Here is a 23,663-nt window from a genome sequence, read left to right as displayed (position 1 = left end):
CCCACAATGCATCAAAGTCGGCCTGTACCGTTAGCAGAGAAACCGCCCCAAAGCATATTTCCACCTCCGTGCGTGACTGTAGGGATGTGTTCTTAGGGTCATAGTCAGCATTTTTCTTCCTCCAAACACGGTGGGTCGAGTTAATGCCAAAGAGCTCAATTTTGGTCTCATCTGACCACAACACTTTCTCTCAATCCTCTGAATCATTTAGATATTCATTGGCAAGCTTCAGATGGGCCTGTACATGTGCCTTCTTGAGGGGGATCTTGCAGGCGCTGCAGGATTTCAATCCATGGCGGCATATTGTGTTACCAATGGTTTGTTTGGTGACTATGGTCCCAACTGCCTTGAGTTCATTCACAAGCTCCTCCTGTGTAGTTCTGGGCTGATCCCTCACTTTTCTCATGATCACCCTTACCCCATGAGTCAAAATCTTGCATGGAGCTCCAGACTGAGGGCGATTGATGGTCATTTTGTATTTCTTCCATTTCCGAATAATCGCTCCAACAGTTGTCTCCTTCTCACTAAGCTTCTTGCTGATGGTCTTGTAGCTCATTCCAGCCTTGTGCAGGTCTACAATCTTGTCCCTGACGTTGTTTGACAGCTCTTTAGTCTTGCCCAGTAGGGTGAGGTTTGAATGGAAGAAAGAGATTCTGTGGACAGGTGTCTTTTATACACACGGCGAGTTGTAGTTAGGAGCAGTGGCGTAGCGTGAGTTGTCAGCACCCAGGGCAAGTCAAGTAATTTGCGCCCCCCTAACTCATGTACTTTTAGTACTCCCTTCCACTAGTACAGTATTAAACCCCTTACCCCATAAGCACATGTATGTAATTAAAAATATGCATCTGTGTCGCTGCCCCCGCCCCTCCCCCCCCATCATCCCATGTATTATATATACACTGACCCCTCATCACCCCATGAATTACACACTCCCCCTCCATGTATTATGTATACACTGATCCCCCCCCCATCACCCCATGTATTACACACTGCCCTCCCTCACATGTTTTATATATACACTACCTTCCATATATTATATATTCACTGACCCTATATATTATATTTACACTAACCCCCATATATTATACACACTAACCCCCATATATTATACATACACACACTAACCCCCATATATTATATATACACACACTAACCCCCATATATTATATATACACTAACCCCCATATACTATATATACACACACACTAACCCCCATATTATATATATATATATATACACACACACACACACACTAACCCCCATATATTATATATACACACACTAACTCCCATATATTATATATACACTAACCCCCATATATTATATATACACACACTAACCCCCATATATTATATATACACACACACTAACCCCCATATATTATATACACACACACACACTAACCCTCATATATTATATATACACACACTAATCCCCATATATTATATATACACTAACCCCCATATATTATATATACACACACTAACCCCCATATATTATATATACACACACACTAACCCCCATATATTATATATACACACACACTAACCCCCATATATTATATATACACATACTAACCCCCATATATTATATATACACTAACCCCCATATATTATATATATATATACACACTAACCCCCATAATATTATATATACACTAACCCCCATAAATTATATACACTAACCCCACCCATTACCCCATATATTTTATATATATGTACACTGACTCCCCATATATTATATATACACTGGTCCCCATGTATCATATATACTGACCCCCCCCCATGTGTTAAACATACACTGACCCCCCTATGTATGATATGTAGACTGCCCCCCCACCCTCATGTATTTATATATATATATATATATATATATATATATATATATATATATATATATATATACATATATATATATATATACACACACTGCCCCCCCATCATACCATGTACTATATATACACAGAACCCCATGTATGAAGCACAGAGCAGAAAGCTATGGGTACATGTTGGCAATTCTGGTTTCCCAGTCCGTGGGAATGTGCCCCCTTCCCAGGATGTGAAGTGTCCCAGAAGTGGTAGAAGAGCGGCACTTCAGAAAAACTTCCTCCCTCCATCTCATTTCAGCCTGGCAGAGAAGGTGTCACCCCGGCCATCCCCATCCTACCTGATCTGTTTCTTAGTCACTGCTGAGCCTGCTAGTCTCCAGCCAGCCCAGCCCTGGCACAGCAGTACACAGCCACCACTCACCTGGGCTCTTCTTGTCTCCCATATGTGGACTGCGGAGTGTGGTGGAAGCATAGCCAGTGATGAGACCTGGACAGCAGGCAAAGCCAGCTCTGCTTGCCGCCGTGCCTACACATGACTGGAGCAGCCAATCACAGAGAGCGTCCATCGCTGAGGCCGGACAGCTGGGGAAGCTCCGGCAGCACTAGCACAGAAACATGGAGAGCGGCAGAGGCGGGGCGCAGACAGTGGCACACTCGGTACTCCCAGGTGTGGAGTGCCGAGTCGGAATGACAGTAGTCGGGAATCGGGATAGCGGGAGTTGGGACTTCTGCGCCCCTCTAGATATTGCGCCCGGGGCCATGCCCCCCCCCCTGCACCCCCCACGCTACGCCACTGGTTAGGAGCACCTTCTTAAAGTGACAGGACTAATCTGTGTACCACATGAGCACATACTGTAGCCAGTGTGTGGGAGCCAGAATTATTGTTGGTTGGTAGGAGGTCAAATACTTATTTTACTCACTGAACTGTAACTCAATTTATAACATTTGTATCATGTGTTTTTTTCTGGATTTTTGGTTGATATTCTGTCTCTATCATTTAAAATACACACCTATGATAACAATTATAGACCCTTCATTTCTTTGTAAGTGGGCAAACTTACAAAATCTGCAGGGGATCAAATACATGTATATATTTTTACCATTTATTTAAAAATTTTAAATACTATCAGTGTATGAGACAATTAGAGTATTAAACGGAAGGATACTGCCATCTACAGGCTCCAGTGACCACTGCATGTGATCACTATGTCACATAGAAACATAGAAAGGAATACAAATCTGAAAGTTTTTAACTCTAACTCTAAAATTGAAAAAATGTTTTGGCCAGGGCTGGATTTTAAAATATTTAATACACCAACGTTAGTAGTATATCTAATAAAGTGTATGTCTGGTTAAATAAAAAAAACGCAGTAGATCTCTGTAAGGCCCTTTTCACAAAAGAGGCCCAGCTGACCGTATTTCAGCCATCCCTGTTTGAATTCTCCATTCTCCTCTATGGGCAATCAGATGTAAATGGACTGGTGTCTGTTTACACCTGGCTACCCCTGAGTCCAATCCAATTGAGCAAATAAAAACAGAAGGGGATCCGTTCCCCTCTGTATGGTCAGAGCGGATGAGAGGGCAGTCAGGTGTAAACGGACAGCCGGTCTGTTTACATCATGATGCCCATAGAGCAGAGCGGGCTGTGTCATTCAGTGATCTTTCAGTGATAAATTAAAAGTGGTAGTAAACCGCCAGCTTAAAAAAAAAAAAAAACCCTGCAAGGATAAGTTATAATGTGCTAGTATGCATCGCATATCTAGCACATTATGTGAAACTTACCTTAAAACGAAGCCTTCCAGCGGTGGGCTGTCACCGCTGACAGGGCTTCCATCTTCACCCGGTTTACCTTTAGGGTTGCCGGACTCTCATCCTTTGATTGGACGAGCCACAATGATGTCACTCCCACACATGCACATGGGAAACGCTGTTCACAGCACAGGACTCTGAAGGAACATCACAGGTATGCAATTCCTTCAGAGCGCATGCGTCGGTGACGTCACCGGCGGCTTCACAAGTAAATATCTTCTAAATGATGCACATTTAGGAGATGTTTACTGTACCTATAGGTAAGCCTTATTATAGGCTTACCTATAGGTAAAAATGAACCAAGGGAGTTTACTCTCACTTTAACAGACCAAAAGGGGGGCAAAAAATAAAAGTTAAATGTTAGGAATTACATATACTTTAAGTAAATAAAGCTGAACTCCTGGTAGATGTAAAACATACTCTTTAAACAATTATGTATTACTGTATTTATTGGCGTATAACACATACTTTTTTCCCCTGAAAATAGGGGACAAATCAGGGGTGTGTGTTATATGCCGATAGTGTACCTCGGAGGGGAAGGAGGGGGACGAGCGCCGCCGGAATTCATTAATCCATCATCTCCTCTCCACTCGGCTCTCACGTCACACACACACAATCCCGCCTCCGCCACCGGCATTGGACCAGTGTTCTATCACAGAAGCTGGTCCAATGCCGATGGCAGAGGCAGGACTGTGTGTGTGAGAGCCGAGTAAACAGGACATGACAGTTTTGTGATTTCCTGATGTTCAGGCTGCTTTGATGAGAGATGGTGAGGCTGCAAATGAAGCTTTAAAAATATGCCATTACAGGCTGCATTGATGCATTGATGGGCTGCAGATGGACATTGATCAGGCTGCAGATGGGCATTGATCAGGCTGCAGATGGACATTCATGGGCGCTGACCCTTAATTTGCTTCAAAATTGTTTATTTGAAAAATATGTTTTTTTCCTGAAACTTTCTTCTTAAAATTAGGGTGCGTGTTATACGCCGATAAATGTGGTAATTGGGAGACAGCTTTCTTTTTATTAAATCCTCCCTGAGCTGAGTGCAGCCCACCTGGTAACATTTATACCTTCGTCCCACAATCTTCAATGTGCAGTCCTGCCTGGGGCCACAACTTTTGCAAGTAAAACGTCCCAGCTGAGTCCTCTATCCCAGGGGTTCCCAACCATGGGCCGTGTGCCGGTCCGTGGCCTGTTGATGACCGAGCCACACAGCAGGAGGCAAACGGTGACCGCAGTCTGCACAGGTCTATTGCAGACCACAGTCGCTGCTCACCTCCTGCTGTGCGGTCATGCCCGTGTATTCTCTACTGCAATGTTTCTCAACTCCAGTCCTCAAGGCGCCCCAACAGGTCATGTTTTCAGGCTCTCCATTATTTTGCACATGTCATTTGATCAGTTTAACTGCCTTAGTAATTACCACAGCTGTTTCATCTGAGGGAAATCCTGAAAACATGACCTGTTGGGGCGCCTTGAGGGCTGGAGTTGAGAAACGCTGCTCTACTGGGTCCTCTGCCTGCCCGCCCGGCTGACAATGTTATCCTATCAGCAGGGCAGGGAGGAGCTGCAGATCTTAATGGAGAGCTCCTCCCATCAACTGCTGCTGATAGGATGACATCATCGGCCGAGCTGGCAGAGGACACACGGACTGATCACAGCTTTCACCTTGTCAAAGGTAGGAGGCCCGTGCTGGGGGGACAGAGATTGGAATGGGTTGGGTGATATTAGAGAGGAAAGGGGGATGGAGGAAAACTGCAGGGGCATTGTGATAGAGGAGGCTGTGATTGCTAGGGGCACTGTAATATAAAGGGGACTGCACAGTAAAGGGGCACTGTAATAATTACAGTGCCCCTTTACAGTGCAGTCCCCTTCATATCACAGTGCCCCCTTTACAGTGCAGTCCCCTTTATATCACATCCCACTCCACATCACAGTGCCCCTTTACAGAGCAGTCCTTTAACATCATAGTGCCCCCTTTACAGAGCACCCCCCCCTTACATTAATGGAAAGGGGGCACTGTGATGGTAAAGGGGACTGCTCTGTAAAGGGGGCACTGTAATGTAAAGGGGGCTGTGATGAGAAGGGAAACTGAGGACACTGTGGGACTGCTTTAAAGGGGGAACTGTGATGTAAAGGGGGTTGTGGTGTGAAGGGGGCTGAGGACAGACTCCGTAAATATCCCATCCCTGACCCGTCCATCACAAGGCCCCCTTTCCCAGTCCCTGAGAAAATTTGCATTGGAGCCACAGTCTGACACCCCCTCCCCAATCACACATTAACATGGCCACAAGCGAGGTTAGTACACACTGACGTTGTACAGCATGGGAGAAATTATACCACAGGTCACGTTTGCTGGGCAGTACCGCCACCAAACGCAAGACATTTTAAGTCAATGGGGCCATGTCTCAACCGTGTGTAACATGCTTGATGCTGCAGGCTTTCAGGTGTTAAAACAGGCAACGAGGAGGCAGCATATCACCTCCAAACTGCCTGACAAATGCCTCTGAAAATTGTTGTTAGAAATGATGTGCTATGATTTTTGGCTGTACAGCCTATGATTTTGCCACCTAGGCTTAAAAAAATACCCATTTTATGGAGTTAAAGATCCATGATACTAGAAATTAAAAGAAAAGAAAACACTGGACGTTTTCAACAGCATCTTATATAACTGTCAGGTGCAGTGTTAAAATAACACAATGCATTTTCTCTCAGTTACATTTTGTAAAATATTTGTTAAAGCTGAACTCCAGGCAAACAGCTAAATACAAAGATTAACCTTTTCCCAAAAGACGGCTACAGCACGGTCGTCCAGTTCTGGGAGGGCTTCTGTGGATGTTCTCCCAGAACCACGCCCGTTGCGGCACACATCTGGCGCACTCTGTGATCCCTTTACCAATTGACCAGCTGTGTCCAATCACAGCTGATCACAAGGTAAACACAACTGCCGAGTATTGGCCTTCCTTTCCTTGTGTGTGAGGAGAGGAGAGCCGGTAACCGGCAACTGTGACAGGGGACATCTATACTGATAATCCTATTTATCAGTGCCCATCAATGCCACCTATCTGTGCTCATCAATGCCACCTATCAGTGCCCATTATGGCAGCCTGATCAGCACACATCAGTGAAGGGCAAAAATTACTTATTTGCTAAATTTTTGCAAAAACTAAGAAAAACATTTTTTTTCAAAATTGTAGGTCTTTTTTCGTTTGTTTAGCAAAAAATAAAAAAACAGTGGCGATTAAATATCACCAAAAGAAAGCTCTATCTGTCTAAAAAAATGATAAAAATGTAGTTTGGGTACAGCATTGCATGGCCGTGCAATTGTCATTCAAAGTGTGACAGCGCTGAAAGTGGAAAATTGGCCTGGGCAGGAGGGGGGGGGGGGAGTGCCCAGTAGGCAGGAAGTTAATATAAATGTAGCCTGACAAAGGATTTGAATTTCCTTCTATACATTCTTGTGATTTATACAGCTGTGTTCTGACCTTTTACTGCTGCACTTTCACTAAGGTTCCATTCACATGGAGGGGAGTCCACTCTGCTCAGTGGGGGATTTGCTCACCGATCCCCTGTTGAATCATAGCCAAAGGGGACGGATGTCAGTTTTTCTACATCTGTACCCCTTCAGTTTCTGTCCGGCAGACACAGGTGGACTTTGCTTTACGTTTACATCAGGCTACCTCTGATCCGGTTCAGAAAAACAGAAAAGGACGCTGTCCTTTTCTGTTTTTTCTCTCTTAGGACCTGGGTGGACCCAGAGGTAGGTGCGTGTAAACAGACACAAGTCCATTTACATCCTCCTGATCTTCTGATCAGGACTGCCTGAAAAACTGACAGGTGAACCTTATCAGAATACCCATGTGAAAGGGTCCTTTACAAATCCCTTTCCCACCCTGTGACTAGACAGTGAAAGGAAAAGCAGCACACTAATGAGCTCATCTCTCTCTACTCTTTCATCCTATCAGTGTGTCTTCTTTTACTGCAACACTGCTGATTGGCTTCTTGGGCTGCTTCTCCCGCCTCCTTTCTGAGTTCTGCTGTAGAGACAAAACAGTAGACTGCAATAGGCTGAATCTGAGTAAAATCCAAATACCTACACTACTTGCATTTACAAAATACACTTAATGCAGGAAATGTGAATGATTCCGCGCAAAGGAAGTGAATACTAACAACAAAACAAAAAACTAAAAGAACTGCTGCCCCTACTAATTACTACCACTAGGTGGAGTATGTGATTGGAAAGAAAATAAAGTAGATATGGCGCTGTTCTATATCTGTGTTTAAAATTAACTAAATAAATAAATTTTGTTGGTGAATATACACGTGAAGGTGCAACTAGCATACACTACATAGATTTACATGTGTCCTTTCACAAAGAGAAGGAAAATATAATAATCAAACAAATATAAATACAGTGCCAATTGGTTAAATAACCTCTGTGCAAATATGCCAAGTGCTAGACCAATAAATCCTCCACAAAAAATGTGTTTAAAATATGAATATTCCCATTAGTACTTTAAAGTGCTTCTGTGCAAAAACTTTAAGCATTAAAAATTAAAAACATAATATGTGTGTAGTCCCAACTTTAACCACTTCAGCCCCGGAAGAATTTACCCCCTTCCTGACCAGAGCACTTTTTACGATTCGGCACTGCGTCGCTTAAACTGACGATTGCGCGGTCGTGGCGACGTGGCTCCCAAACAAAATTGGCGTCCTTTTTTCCCCACAAATAGAGCTTTCTTTTGTTGGTATTTGATCACCCCTGTGGTTTTTTAATTTTTTGTGCTATAAACAAAAAAAGAGCGACAATTTTGAAAAAAAACGCATTATTTTTTGCTTTTTGCAATAATAAATATCCCCCAAAAATACATAAAAAAAATTTTTTTCTCCTCAGTTTAGGCCAATACGTATTCTTCTATATATTTTTGGTAAAAAAAAATCACAATAAGCGTTTATTGATTGGTTTGCGCAAAAGTTATAGCGTTTACAAAATAGGGGATAGTTTTATGGCATTTTTTTTTTTTTTTTTTTTTTTTTTACTAGTAGTGGCGGCGATCAGCACGTCGGACAATTTTGGCGTCATTTTGGGACCATTCACATTTATACAGCGATCCGTGCAATTTAAATCGCATTGATTACTGTGTAAATGTGACTGGCAGTGAAGGGGTTAACACTAGGTGGCGCTGTAGGGGTTAAATGTATCCTAGGGATGTGTTCTAACTGTAGGGGGGATGGGCTAGCAGTGTCACTACACTGATCGCTGCTCCCGATGACAGGGAGCAGAAATCAGTGACACTGTCACTAGGCAGAACGGGGAGATGCTTGTTTACCTTAGCGTCTCCCCGTTTTTCCTCTCCGTGAGGCGATCGCGGGTATCCCCGCGGCGATCGAGTCCGCAGGACCCGCGACCCAACTCACGGAGCTCCCGGCTGGACCGCGATGGCACGGCGGCAATTTCAAAAGGACTTACAGGTACGTCCTTTTGCCTAGCCGTGTCATTGTGCCGACGTACATCGGCGTGCGCCGGTCGGCAAGCAGTTAAATATCCAAAAAATATACAAAAAATATTAAAGTGCTTCTGTGCTGGTGAAAACAATAATTGTGTTGGTATTTTCACTTTGCAAAGGTGATCACAGCATGCGTGTTTTATCCGTGCTATTATTGTGGCTGCACTCACCGGATCTCCCCCCCTCTTGGGGTATGGAGCATTCACAGTATCTGCCACTGTGCAGCACTCTGGAGGCTGGATAATCCCCGATGTATTAATGGTTTCCACTCTCCTCTGCTACTTCTTCCAGCAATGTCTCCTTTGTATTTTGTACCTCATGGATTGTCTTGTCTGCATCTGATGCAGCCGGTGAGTGCAGCCACAATAATAGCACGGATAAAAAATGCTGTGATCACCTTTGCAAAGTGAAAATACCAACACAATTATTGTTTTCACCAGCACAGAAGCACTTTAATATTTTTTGTATATTTTTTGGATATTTAAAGTTGGGACTACACACATATTATGTTTTTAATTTTTAATGCTTCAAGTTTTTGCACAGAAGCCCTTTAAAGTACTAATGGTAATATTCATATTTTAAACACATTTTTTGTGGAGGATTTATTGGTCTAGCACTTGGCATATTTGCACAGAGGTTATTTAACCAATTGGCACTGTATTTATATTTGTTTGATTATTATATTTTCCTTCTCTTTGTGAAAGGACTCATGTAAATCTATGTAGTGTATACGCTAGTTGCACCTTCACGTGTATATTCACCAACCAATTTATTTATTTAGTTAATTTTAAACACAGATATAGAACAGCGCCATATATACTTTATTTTCTTTCCAAAATACACTTAATGTTGTAAAGCATTATTGGGGCAGTAATATGTTCCATTTATACCTGCCTGACGTTCAGCTTTACATGTCATTTCAGAAAAGATTTACCTGAAGCTTTGAATAGGCAGCAGGATCTTTAAGATATGGTTCTTGCAGTTGCAAATAAAACCGACAGATATCAGAAGGACAGTCTAAGACGACCTATAAACCAATATAAAATTCAGATTAATAGTGTAATTTCACTATACTCAGCATCACAAACAAGGTAGCTGACTGAACCCAATTACTACTTAAGCCTCGTACACACGATCGGATTTTCCGACGGGAAACGTGTGATGACAGGCTGTTGGCGGTAAATCTGACCGTTTGTATGCTCCATCGGACAATTGTTGTCGGATTTTCCGCGGACAAATATTGGATCGCAGGTTTTAAAATTTTCCGCGCACAAATGTCTTTGTCGGATTTTCCGAGCGTGTGTACACAAGTCCGTCGGACAAAAGTCCAAAGTACAAACACGCATGCTCAGAAGCAAGGACGAGCCAGAAGCGGTCGGTCTTGTAAACTAGCGTTCATAATGGAGAATTAACATTCGTGATGCGACAAATTATGAAATCTCGAAATGCAGCGCACAATTCTCTTCTTTAATGGGATAATAATGAAGCTGCTTTGCTGGTGATACTGATGGAGTTATTGCAAACTAATTTTCAAAGGCTTTTTTTTCTAGTGATATTAAGAATAATATTATTATGCTTTTTTAAATTTTTTTTTTATTTGGGCAAGTTACCACAACACTATTATACCATTATCCCTTAGTTTTTAAGAACAAAGATACAACTATGTTGGTGTCCCTTGTCAATTTTACATTGTATTTTTTTAAATGTAACTGCCTACTCCCAAACTGTCATTTGAAGTAAAACACATAGCCAAGTATTATTCTACACAATTTTTTTATTGTGCATTAAAAAAAGAAAACAAATAAAATTAGACATGATATCTGCCAATAGAACTTAACCAAAAAGTGCATTCTATGCATCCAAAAATATAGAAAATATACCAAATCAAATCCTTATTATTCAACAAAAAAATAATGTCAAAGCAATAACTCCAAGGCCAATAATAAATAACACGTTATCTCCTCCGATTCTGCAACATGTCTGGTTGACGAACAGCCATTCAGAAACTAACTGAAAGTCACGAAATGAAAAGCGCTAAATGAAAAGTGCGAAATGAAAAGTGTGAAATGAAAAGCGCGAATCAACACTCACCAAACTTCTACTAACACAAAATTAGCAGAAGGAGCCCAAAGGGTGGCGCTAAAGAGCTGAAAAACCACGTAGTACGTCATGTTCGTGATTGTTGGCCAACAATTGTGTGGCCGTGTGTATGCAAGACAAATTTGGGCCAACGCCCTTCGGACTAAATGCCACGGTTTGGTTGGCCTACAATCCGATTGTGTGTACGAGGCTTTAAACATATGAGAGACACAGAACCAGTGAATGAGAGATAAAGGGAAGGGACTGACCAAATCCAATGAACTGTGGAACTTGTACAGCTTGGACAGTCAGCATTTTATGTCAGTTATAAAAGGTAGAAGTTGTTCACAGCTGAGTAGAAGAATAAAACATAGAACTGTCTGTACTGCTCTCTCTCAAATTCTCTTTTTATTGTATAGCCTTAAAGGGCGCCTGTGCTCAGATTATGGACATAAAAGTGACACTCAGCTCTGCTTCTAAGTATATGTTTTTAATTTTAAAAGTGCCCTCTATTGCTCTCAGCTTCCTCCAATCCTTTATCATTTTGCTGCTGAGATCTGACTGCATGTTAGAGGGTGGCTACATTCATTCTTCATGGTCCCTCTGTATGTAGGAACATATTTACCCCCCTCTTGCTCGATCCTGAGATGGACTAACTCCTATGTACTACTGAATTTGTTGTGCACATAGAGCAGTGCACATGTCCACAACTAACATGTTGTTCCAAACAAGTGGAAGTAAGGGGGGAAATGAGAGGTACGGGAAGTCTTTGCATAAAAACAGAGTAATAAGTGATTTCATGAAAAGTAGGACACAAGGCTATTAAAAACAAATCTTCACCTTCAGGAGAGACTTCCCTCCTCTCCACCCCTTCTCCCTTCCGCTGCAAGAATAATGTTGTGTTTTGTGTTTGTTTCTTTATAAAAAAAAAGTGCGGAGCACCCCCTGCACATTATTCGCCTAGACAAATGCTGCGCACTGTCCTCCCTTTGCCTCTTGAAATATGCATGTTACATATCCCAGGGGGCAAAGCACCTCATTCATAAGGAGGAGGGGGGGTTTGCCTAGCACTGCATCATCAGGAGGCTCGCCGGCTTAACCAAGAAGAGCTGGCAGGACTGCTGATGATGTACAGGGGGTCCCTGAGTTACGAACCTCCGACTTGCGAACGACTCCAACTTACGAACGGGAGGCGGTGTCGGCGGGCAAATTGGAAAACGACGTTGGAAAACATCGGAAAACGGCGTCTATGCCGTTCTGCGCATGCGACTTACGAACAAATCCCACTTCAGAACAAACAGGCAGTCCCTAACTTGTTCGTAACTCGGGGACTGCCTGTAATCATCAATATGGCGGCACAGGAATAAAGGTGGCTGAAAACAAGAGGATTTTAGCAGGATAATGCTGGATCCCCTGGGTGGGTGAATACCCAAAATCTACACAACAAACTACCCGGTAAGTGGGGGGGATGGTGGACGGATCCACTATGAATTATTTTTCGAGACTAAGGATATTGTTTAGCTTCATTTTAAATTATCAGGCCATCCGTGAGCTTCCTATCCATGTTTACTGGGAAGTTCATAAGATCATGACACATGAGTGGGTTTCTAACAGATTAGAAACACCCGCTGGTTGTTTACATTAGTGGCCTGGCAGGCTGCTAAGATTCTGTTTTGCTAGAAAGAAAAGGTAAGTTTGTAATGCTTGTGTTGTAAAATGTGAAAATGATTTTCTCCACAATTCTTATAGATAAAGAGATGAATGAGGGCTTTTTTTTTTTACTTTTCTGCTTGTTCGAAATATGTAAATGCTTTAGTGTGCATGATGTGGGCACAGGTTCCCTTTAAGAAAGTGCTCATTATGAAGACATTTATTTATGTCTGTACTAAATGTGTTATTACTGAGGCCAAAACACACTCAAGGGCTGAAACATACTGTTCCAATGCATTGCAGTAATGTGCTTACACTGCATTGCATTAGTGTTTTGGAGGCATTCATATTGAACCACCCGCTCAACGTATTAAAACATCACTGCTCCATTGCACTGTGTTGCAGCACACCACAACGCACAGTGAGTTGCATCAGAAAAAAATGTTGCATGTACATTGTTTTGTCCATTCAACTTTCATTAAGGGGCCCCCATTTTTCTTATTAAAATTGATGTGGAAAATATGAGAATTTTTGTGTGAAAGTTGTGTGAATCATGGGTGAAAACCGTCATAACTAAAACCTTAAAGGATAAGTTCAGCCCAACACTAAAATCTTTATATCTACAGACATCCGCTTTCTAATGCCGCGTACACACAAGCGGATTTTTCGACCGGACTGTTCCGACAGTCTATCCGATGGACTTTCCGGACAAACGGACTTGCCTACACACGATCACACCAAAGTCCGACGGCTTCGTACGTGATGACGTACGACCGGACTAAAATAAGAAAGTTGATCGCCAGTAGCCAATAGCTGCCCTAGCGTCGGTTTCCGCCTGTTGGACTAGCATACAGACGAGCGGACTTTTAGTTAGGAACTGGGTCCGGCGGAGTTCCAACGTAAAGATTTCAAACATGTTCCAAATCTAAAGTCCGTCAGATTTTCGACTGAAAAAGTCTGCTGCAGGTCTGATGAAACCCACACACGGTCGAATTGTCCGCCGGACTAGGTCCGGCGGACCAGTCCGGTAGAAAAGTCCGCTCACGTGTACGCGGCATAAGACTAACCTATCTAGCCCTGTAAAGATGAAATCAGTATACATAGAGTATACATACCTTTTTGAAGCCGATCCGGTCCCACACTGAACTGTCAGCGGCGGCTTCTCTGTGGAGGTGGGTGCAGAGGACACAGCCAACAACGTAAGCCCCATAGTAACTATGGGTGATGTCACTTCCCAGGGTATGTATACCGATTTATTCTTTACAGTGCTAGATAGGTTAGTGTTATATCATGGATGTCTATAGATGTAGAGGTTTTAGTGTTAGGCTGGACTTCCCCTTTAAGTTTTGCATTTTGCAACATTTCCACTCAGCATGAACCAGACACTTCTAACAGAATCAAACATAAATGGTCTTTGGTCTATTTTCAAATCCTAAATTTCAGGATGATGAGCACAATAATCCTCCCATTTGGCTATCATTTTTCAAAAAAAGAATAGGATTTATGAAAAAAAAACATCTGGAACTCTGTCAAAAACAAGCTCCTGTTCAGAGTCCATCATCATACAGAGTGGCATAGGAACTTTGCAGCTTTAACAAAACCCTTGCTGCTGGAGGCCCCAATAGGCCCTCTTTGCTGCAACACACAATCTATCTGCATAAATGATGTCATAATATACTATGCTTGGGTGAGACATCATTGCGCCATTTAGGCTTTTAAGACCCCTTTCACACTGAGGCGCTTTGCAGGCGCTAAAGCGTTAAAAATAGCGCCTGCAAAGCGCCCTGAAACAGCGTCTCCATTCACTCTAGTGTGAAAGCCCGATGACTTCCACACTGGAGCGGTGCACTGGCAGGGCATCAGAAAAAGTCCTGCCAGCAGCTTCTTTGGAGCACATTAGGAGCGGTGAACTCACTGCTCCTAAAGTGCCCCTGCCCATTGAAAACAATGGGGCAGCGCTGCTATATCGCCAGCAAAGCGCCGCTGCTGCAGCGTTTTGCAGGCGGATTTAACCCCATTTTCGGCCGCTAGCGGGGGTTAAAACCGCCCTGCTATCGGCCGAATATCGCCGCTAAAACGACAGTAAAGCGGCGCTAAAAATAGCTCCATTTTACCGCTGACGCCCGGGGCCGCTCAGTGTGAAAGGGGTCTTAGGATCACTATGGGTATTGAGGTGGATGAAATTTTGGATACTTAGGAAAAGTGATCAGGGTTAGAGAAGTTAGGAATGAGTGTAGGCCACTCAAATGAGTGTAACCCTAGGTTAGCGCTGCTGCATAGTCCTTCAGTGCCTTTTCGTATCGTGTTTATGCGCGTTTCCATTTCCCCATGTCTCATGCATTTTTATTTTGGACAAAGACTAGCAATATCTGTTGGGATATTATTTTTATTAGGAGGAACAGACAGGGTTGTAAGCACGTGAACTTCATAAGATTTTACCCCCTTCATGACCAGGCCATTTTTTTGCCCGTTAGCATGGCTCTATTTTTCTGTTATCAGTGAAAATTTTTATTAAATTCTGCAAGATATAAAGCACTGCTCTATTTTATTTTTTCTATTGTGTGGTCATGCAAAACTGTACCCAAACAAAATTTATGTCATACAGCTTTCTTTTGGTGGTATTTGATCACCAATGGGTTATTTTTTGTTATATACAGGAAAAAAAACTGAAAAAACTGAAAATTTTGAAAACAATGTTTTTACTTTCTGCTACAAAACATATCCAATAAAAGAATTAAAAAATCGAATTTATTCATAAATTTTGGCCAAAATGTATTCCGCAACATGTCTTTGATAAAAAAAAAAAAAAAAAAGAAAAGAAAATCTCAGTACATGTGTATTGATTGGTTTGCGTAAAAGTTATAGTGCCTACAAACTATATATACTGGAATTTTTTGTTTATACCACTAATGGTGGTGATCAGCGACTTATAATGGGACTGCGATAGTGCGGAAGGCAATCCCACGCTGGGGGGAACTGACTAACTGCCACTGACATTACCAGTGACACTAATACAGTCAGTCCCTGGGTTAGAAATAAGATAGGTTCTATAGATTTGTTCTTGTATTTGTATGTAAGTTGGAACAGGTACATTTTTTAAAAGTATTTTTTTAAAACAGCCTAAAAAAAATCTTTACATTTTTTGGATAGCATAGTGAAGGGTTAACACCCTTTTAACGTTTGTTTTGCTGTCTGTGCCCCAGTCAGAAGATTTCACCTCACTTTCTGTCCCTGTGACAATTGGAATTTGAAAATTTTGGGTTGCAGTGGAAGCAAGGATTGGTGATAATCTTCAGTGGATACACCTTTTTCCCACGATAACACCTACAGGAGTGAATTTACCTTCCTAGTGGTAAATTTCCTCTCACTTTCTGTCGTCTCCCTCCGTTTGTAAGTATGAATCGTATGCAAGTTGGATGTACGTAACTCAGACATGCCTGTACACTGTCACTGTACTGTAACGACACTGGCTGGGACGGTGTTAACAACTAGGGTGATCAAGGAGTTAAATGTGTGCTGAACTATGTGTAATATGTGTAAAGTGTGCTGATTTTACTAACAGATCTCTAAATTTCTCACCCCTGCTTTGCAGGCATCAAAAACAGACAGATCTTTCTCTCTGTACAGAGCTCTGTGTTGACTGTCAACACAGAGCTCTGGGTTGTGATTGCACATAGCCAATCAGCAGGTGCCAGCTGTGAATCATTGGCCGAGACTTGGTAACATGCTCCTGCTGTGTACAATCAAGGTGCTGGCGGGAGTCATGCATACGCTCACTCTAAACCCAGAGGCAGGCGGCGATGTATGGGTAAAAAGCGTTGCCTGTGTGTCCACCCGTCCACAGTACATTGTGGGCGGGGGGGTGTCTGCAAGTAGTTAAGCACAAAACTGCGCCAAAAATGTGTTTTTTGGTGGGCTCCCATTAAAGTCTATGGGTCCAAAAAAACATTGGGGTTGATTTACTAAAACTGGGGAGTGCAAAACCTGGTGCAGCTGTGCATAGTAGCCAATCAGCTTCTAACTGCAGCTTGCTCAATCAAGCTTTGACAAAAAACTGGAAGATGAGTGGTTTCCATGTAGAGCTGCACCAGGTTTTGCATTCCCTGCTTTTGGTAAACTAATGCCGCGTACACACGGTCGGACTTTTCGTCTACAAAAGTCAGACGGACGCCGACGGACTAAAGCTGGCTGACAATCCGATCGTGTGTGGGCTTCCCCGGACTTTCAGCGGACTTTTCCAGCCGCAAATCTGACGGACTTTAGATTTGAAACATGCTTCAAATCTTTACGTCGTAACTACGCCGGACCCAGAAATCCGCTCGTCTGTGTGCTAATCCGACGGGCAAAAACCCATGCTAGGGCAGCTATTGGCTACTGGCTATCAACTTCCTTATTTTAGTCCGGTGTACGTCATCACGTACGAATCCGTCTGACTTTTGTGTGATCGTATGTAGGCAAGTCCGCTCGTAAGAAAGTCTGCCGCAAGTCCGCCAAAAGTCCGCCAAAAGTCCGCCAAAAGTCCGTCGAACGTCTGTCGGACAGGCTGTCGGACTTTTGTAGACGAAAAGTCCGACCGTGTGTACGCAGCATAACACCCGTGTGTAGCACTGAAAGAAGAAACTACATCTTTTAAAAAAAATCGCCCTGCACCATGTTGCATTGATAGGAACAGGCATCATAGAGAATTATGTGATTCCCATTGTCATGCATGACAGACGCTCGACAAATTCCACTACTGTGAGTGGGGGCTTTGTGTTTGTACGGAAGGGATATGAAGGGGATATGTGTTAAATAGCGAGGGGGTGAAGCTATTATTTGGGGAAGAATAACAGGGGTTACAGGGATAGAAACATTGGATCAAGGTATGGGGAGGGAAAAAAGTATTCCAAGGATGTCAGGGACAAGATTGTAGACCTACACAAGACTGGAATGGGCTACAAGACCATCGCCAAGCAGCTTGGTGAGAGGGTGACAACAGTTGGTGTGATTATTCACAAATGGAAGAAACACAAAATAACTGTTAGTCTCCCTCAGTCTGGGGCTCCATGTAAGATCTCACCTCATGGAGTTTCAATGATCACCAGAACGTTTAGGAATCAGCCCAGAACTACACGAGAGAATCTTGTCAATCATCTCAAGGCAGCTGGGACCAGTCACCAAGAAAACAATTGGTAATACACTACGCAGTGAAGGGCTGAAATCCTGCAGTGCCTGCAAGGTCCCCCTGCTCAACTGGGTGAAAGTGTTGTAGCCAGATGAAACCAAAATCAAGCTCTTTGGCATCAACTCAACTCGCTGTATTTGGAGGAGAAGGAATGATGCCTATGACCCCAAGAACACCATCCCCACCCTCAAACATGGAGGTGGAAACATTATGCTTTGGGGGTGTTTTTCTGCTAAGGGGATAGAACAACTTCACCGCATCAAAGGGACGATGGATGGGGGCCATGTACCGTCAAATCTTGGATGAGAACCTCCTTCTCTCAGCCAGGGCATTGAAAATGGGTCGTGAATGGGTATTCCTGCATGACAATGACCCAAAACACAGGGCCAAGGTAACAAAGGAGTGGCTCAAGAAGAAGCACATTAAGGTCCTGGAGTGGCCTAGCCAGCCTCCAGACCTTAATCCCATAGAAAATATGTGGAGGGAGCTGAAGGTTCACGTTACCAAAAGTCAGGCTTGAAACCTTAATGACTTGGAGAGGATCTGCAAAGATGTGTGCAAACCTGGTGGCCAGCTACAAGAAACATCTGACCTCTGTGATTGCCAACAAGGGTTTTGCCACTAAGTCCTGGAGTCCAGCGATGTGGGCACCATCAGCTGTCGGGTGCTGCCGCCACCATTGTGGGTAAGGGAACCCGGCAGTGTAGCCTTACGGCTTCACGCGGGGAACCCTACTGCGCATGCGCGAGGCTCCGCTCCTCTCTCCTACTTCCTACTGGCTGGCGGTGGGGGAAGGAGGAGGGAGTCGAGCCGTAATGTCAACAGCCGTGGCTGTGGCTCCCGGAAGTGGGAACAAGATACCTGTCAAAGACAGATATCTTTTCCCCCCTCCCCCCCAAAAGGTGCCAAATGTGGCACAGGAGGGGGGGAGGAGACAAATGAGCGGAAGTTACACTTTTGGGTGTAACTCCACTTTAAGAGTGCCGTCTCATCAGTTTCAAATATCGCTAATTTCATATTCATATTCAATTCATATTAGTGTATGAATTATGTATGATTTCAGCTTGGAGCAATTTGCAGTTTTTTCAGTGAATTTTCACTGTTATGTGGACTGTTTAATGACTTTGCATTGATTTCAGCATTGAGCACTTTGCACATGCTGAAATCAATGCAAATTCATTAAACACTCCACATTCAGTGAAAATTCATAAACTTCAAAGTTTGCAGTACATGAACTTTCTCTGAATGTGGACTGCTTAATGAATTTTGTAGGACGGATCACTGTATTGCAATATGATCTGTATATTACCTTAATCCATATTGAGTACTTTATATATTGCTTGGCAGTGGCACATGACAAGTATTAGTAACTTATATGTACCTGCTGTCCTGGCCGCTGCCTGTGGGTTCCCCTCGTCCTCCTCTCTCTCTCTCTTTCCTCCTATGTTACAGACAGACCCCGACCCGGGCCGGGGAGAAGATGCAATGGTAGGATGCCGCGCAGAGCAGGGTAGGCGGAGCTTCGCCTGTGCAATTGTGTGCAGCCAGTCACTGGCCGGTTTATGGGGGCGCCAGACGCTCCCCCCGGCTTACCACGCCCATAATAACAACAAGTGCAGCGCTACAGCAAGCCAGACGTCGGGGACTGCATTAGTGCAGGAGGCGGCCGTGGGAGCCGTGACTCGGGAGGACGTGTTGGGGGGAGGCTTTTTTTCGTGTGGGGGCGGCCTTTTTGCCGCCCCTCGCAAAGTGCCACCCTAGGCCTTGGACTTGTCGCCCTAGGCCTAAACACAGCACTGGGTATTTTGACTGTTGGAGTTGGCAGCCTTTCCCTCAGATTAGAAACACATACTGTATGTCAGAACAAGCATGTAGAACATAGGACAAAGAAGCTTAAGGAGGAACTCTGTGTCATGGGTACTGCACACATGGCTCATCACTGAGTTAGGAGACCGCCTTAATGTTTGACTTTTCACATGACTGCTGCTCCTGCCTGGTCCTGGGCATTGGAAGTATTACCACATGCAAGGGTTGGTGACCCTGTTCAAGGCCTGGTATAGTCCAAAGAACCTACCCCGAGGGGGAACCTCTCATGTGACCCTTACTTGGTGCCCAACGAGAGAGGGAAGCATGAAGGAGGTGATGGACAACCAGTTTAAACCCCCTTACATACTTTCAGAGGTTTAGTCCATGGAAGTCAATGCCACAACAGGTCAGGGCTGTTTTGGAGGCAAAAGGGACACCTACTCAATATTAGGTGGGTTATCATAAAGTTATGGCGGAATGGTGTATGTAAATCAATTGTGTTCCAGTAAAATAGTAAAAATGCCTCCATTGCATGGATTCTTCTTTCTCCTAAAGTCAAGATGAGAACATCTGCTGGAAATTAAACTTGTGCTGGGTAAAGCAACCATTGAGGTCCATTGCTGGAAGAGGAAGCTATGGACTTGGCTCCTGAGTGGTGCTCATTAGGCCAAGCTGGGGTGCCTCTGTAATGGCGCACAGAGAATGATCCTATGCCAAGAGAGCCTCAGTCAGTCTAAGGGGACCAAACTATGGCAAGCAGGAATAGGTTGAAGTACAGGTGCTCCCCCACCACATGGCTGAAAGTGTGGAGGACAAGCTCCCCAGCACAACAGCGGGGCCCACAACACAACAGCTAAAAACATGCAAGTCTGAATAAATGAATCTGCATATTTATTCTTTAGCTTTTCTATGCTCCATTCATTCTAGATACGCATTTCGCTACACAGGCAAAGAATTGTATTGGGGCAATGTTTTCATTACTTTTCACTGATAAAGGTAATTAAAACGAACAATTCTCTTATGCCGGCCATAGACGGATCAAATCTTGGCCTGTTCAGCAGGAACAGGATGAGATTTGAACCATTTATGGGCAGGCTGGTTGTTCTGAAGTTCATCCATTAATCGATTTCAGTAAAACCAACCCATCAGATTTTTTTTTATGTGATCACTGTCGGTGGCTATAGCCACCGGCAGTGATCATTGTTTTCTGCCAGCAGGGAAGCCTCCCTGCCGACAGAACACAATAGCACTGCGGGAAGTATTCCCCCATCAATACTGATTGTATTGATAGGGGAAATCAAACAATTTTCTTTCCTTTCACCCGTTGTGGAATTAAAACAAATGTAGTGTATTTTCCTGGAGTGCTTATCTTCATGTATGCATGTTATCTAAACTAACTTTTTATATAACTTATACATTTCATTACACATTGTTACATACCTGCTCTTTCATATTTGTATACTGCATTTTATATAGAGATTTAACAATACATACTGTAAAAATAAAACATTTAAATACAAAACATATAAACCACTTTGATATTGAGAAAACAATTTACATTATCCTGGTCTCTTGCATGTATATAAAAAAAAAAAAAGTTTGAAACATGTATACTTTCCCATTGTTGGTTTAATACCACTTTAGTTCTAAATGAGTGTAATAGCGCATACAGTCATATTACTATGATTACATGACTCACCATTCCACGGAATACACAAAAGGTACTTGCAGCAATAAGATACAAAGCTAGCACCAAGTCTAATGGTCTCTGGAATATATTTTTCTCCTGAATACTTTGTGCTTCCTACAAAAAACAAACAATGTAGACGGATATTAAAGTGGAGCTTTCAACAGTGGGACACCTAATTCACATTTACACACAAATCTTCCATATCCGGGTTCTCACAAGAGAAAAACTACAAACTACTATCACTGTGGTACAGGGACCTGGTCACGGTGAGCAAGATGTACCCGGGTACTTCGGACGGGTGCTGGCACTGTCACGGAGGAAAGGGCTCATATATCCACGTGTGGTGGGACTGCGACCGAGTTCGCCCTTTTTGGGACAAGGTATTTATTATTTATAATGGCTTATACAATGTTTCCATGGTACCCTCCCTGCAAGTGGCACTATTATCCATCCTTCCAGGACCAATAAGCTCTCACAGAAAAAGCCTTCTTAGATTTTTCTTGTCCGCGGCCCGACATGTCATATCGCAGTTCTGGAAGACCGACACCGTCCCCCCCTATCACTAGATGGATAGACACCCTAAATGACACTATGATCATGGAGGAGTTACAGGCAAAACAAAGTGATCCATGGGATAAATACACACACAATTATGGTACCCTTGGCTCCATCATTCCTCATCAGACCCCTTCCTCAACAGCATTGCCAGCATTCCATACCACAAATATGGAACACGGAAATGAAAAGAGATACAAACCCTCAACAAAAGAGACTCTGATAACGCTTATAGTATAGTGTATAGCTGACTAAATTGTTATTAGACATTTACTGCTGAGTACCCCCCTCCTCTCCCCTCTTACTCATTCCCCCTGATCCGCCCCCCTCTTTACCTTAATGTTTTCCCCGTACCCTCCCCTATCCGACAGTTTGTTTATTGAGCAGATATTCCAGGCAGTGTCCGGTGATAGATGACACTGCATGGCTGAGTCTTGTATTATGAAGAAATGCTTTAAATAGACATATAGATGTAAGATATAGCATTATGTACAATGGACGGTATGTGAAAACCGCCTCCCCTCTTCCTCTCCATTTCCCCCATCTTTCTTTATTATGTACCCCCCCCTTTTCCTTTTTCTCATCTGTGTTATATTTTACCTTGAAAAAATTCAATAAAAATATATTTAACCTTAAAGTGGAGCTTTACTTAAACAAATTGAGAACAAGCAGGATGTTTAATGCAGAAGAGACATGCTATGTATGTATGTGCTATGTACTGTATGCGCACTGCAGCTCAGTGTAAAAATTTTGGCAATGCAGAAATGACTGAATTCATGCGTGGGAATGACCTCATCTCAGCTTGGCCAATGGAAACAGCTGGGGATCGATACCTGGAGCTCTGGGGGATCACAGCACTGGAGTACAGCTGAGTATAGTTCTGCTTTAACAAATAACTACACTTTCAATATGCATCTTTCAAATAAAAGTACATGTGAAATAACATTTGCTGAAGCACTGTGTTTCATAAACATAAGCCCTTTGTAATAAAATACTTCTTTTAACCAATTCAATATAGGGCACTTCCACCCCCTTCCTGCTCAGGCCAATTTTCATCGCTGTGCCAATTTGAATGACAATTGCGCGGTCATGCAACACTGTACCCATATGGATGTTTTTATCTTTTTTTTTAGATAGATAGAGCTTTCTTTTGGAATTATATAATCACCACTGGGGTTTTTGTTTAAAAAAAAAAAAGACCAAAAATTTTGAAAAGTTTTTCTTATTTGCAAAATTTTATAACAGAAACAAAGTAATTTTTCTCCTTCACTGATGGGCTCTTGTGAGGATGCACTGATGTGTGCTGATGAAGCTGCACTGATGGGTAGAAAGTGAGGCTGCAGTGGTGGGCACTGGTGAGGCTACACCAATGAGGCTGCACTGATTAGGCAACACTAAGGGGTGCTGATGAGAAAGCACTGATGCTGCTGCACTGATGGGCACTGATAAGCTGCACTGATTGGAACTAATGTGGCTGCACTGATAATGATCTGTGTAAATGTGCCCTGTCAGATTTGCCAGTTATTGGCTCTCTTTTCATCACACTGTGACAGCGCGTGAGGATGGGAATGCTGA

The 23,663-nt window shown here is 43.1% G+C and overlaps 1 protein-coding gene across 2 annotated transcripts in view; it reads right to left on the bottom strand.

Moving 5' to 3' along the window:
• Positions 1-23,663, bottom strand: part of TM6SF1 (transmembrane 6 superfamily member 1) — a 136,565-nt gene that overhangs the window by 10,350 nt on the left and 102,552 nt on the right. For both annotated transcript variants that reach the window (XM_073618620.1, XM_073618619.1), the window contains exons 7-8: positions 21,543-21,647; positions 10,079-10,171 (exon numbers count right to left, since the gene is read on the bottom strand). In XM_073618620.1, the coding sequence (XP_073474721.1) occupies positions 10,079-10,171; positions 21,543-21,647 (198 nt within the window). The remainder of the gene's footprint in view (positions 1-10,078; positions 10,172-21,542; positions 21,648-23,663) is intronic.

This window comes from Aquarana catesbeiana, linkage group LG03 (assembly GCF_042186555.1).
Source record: "Aquarana catesbeiana isolate 2022-GZ linkage group LG03, ASM4218655v1, whole genome shotgun sequence".
Taxonomy (NCBI): domain Eukaryota; kingdom Metazoa; phylum Chordata; class Amphibia; order Anura; family Ranidae; genus Aquarana; species Aquarana catesbeiana.
This window is presented reverse-complemented; position numbering and strand designations above follow the sequence as displayed.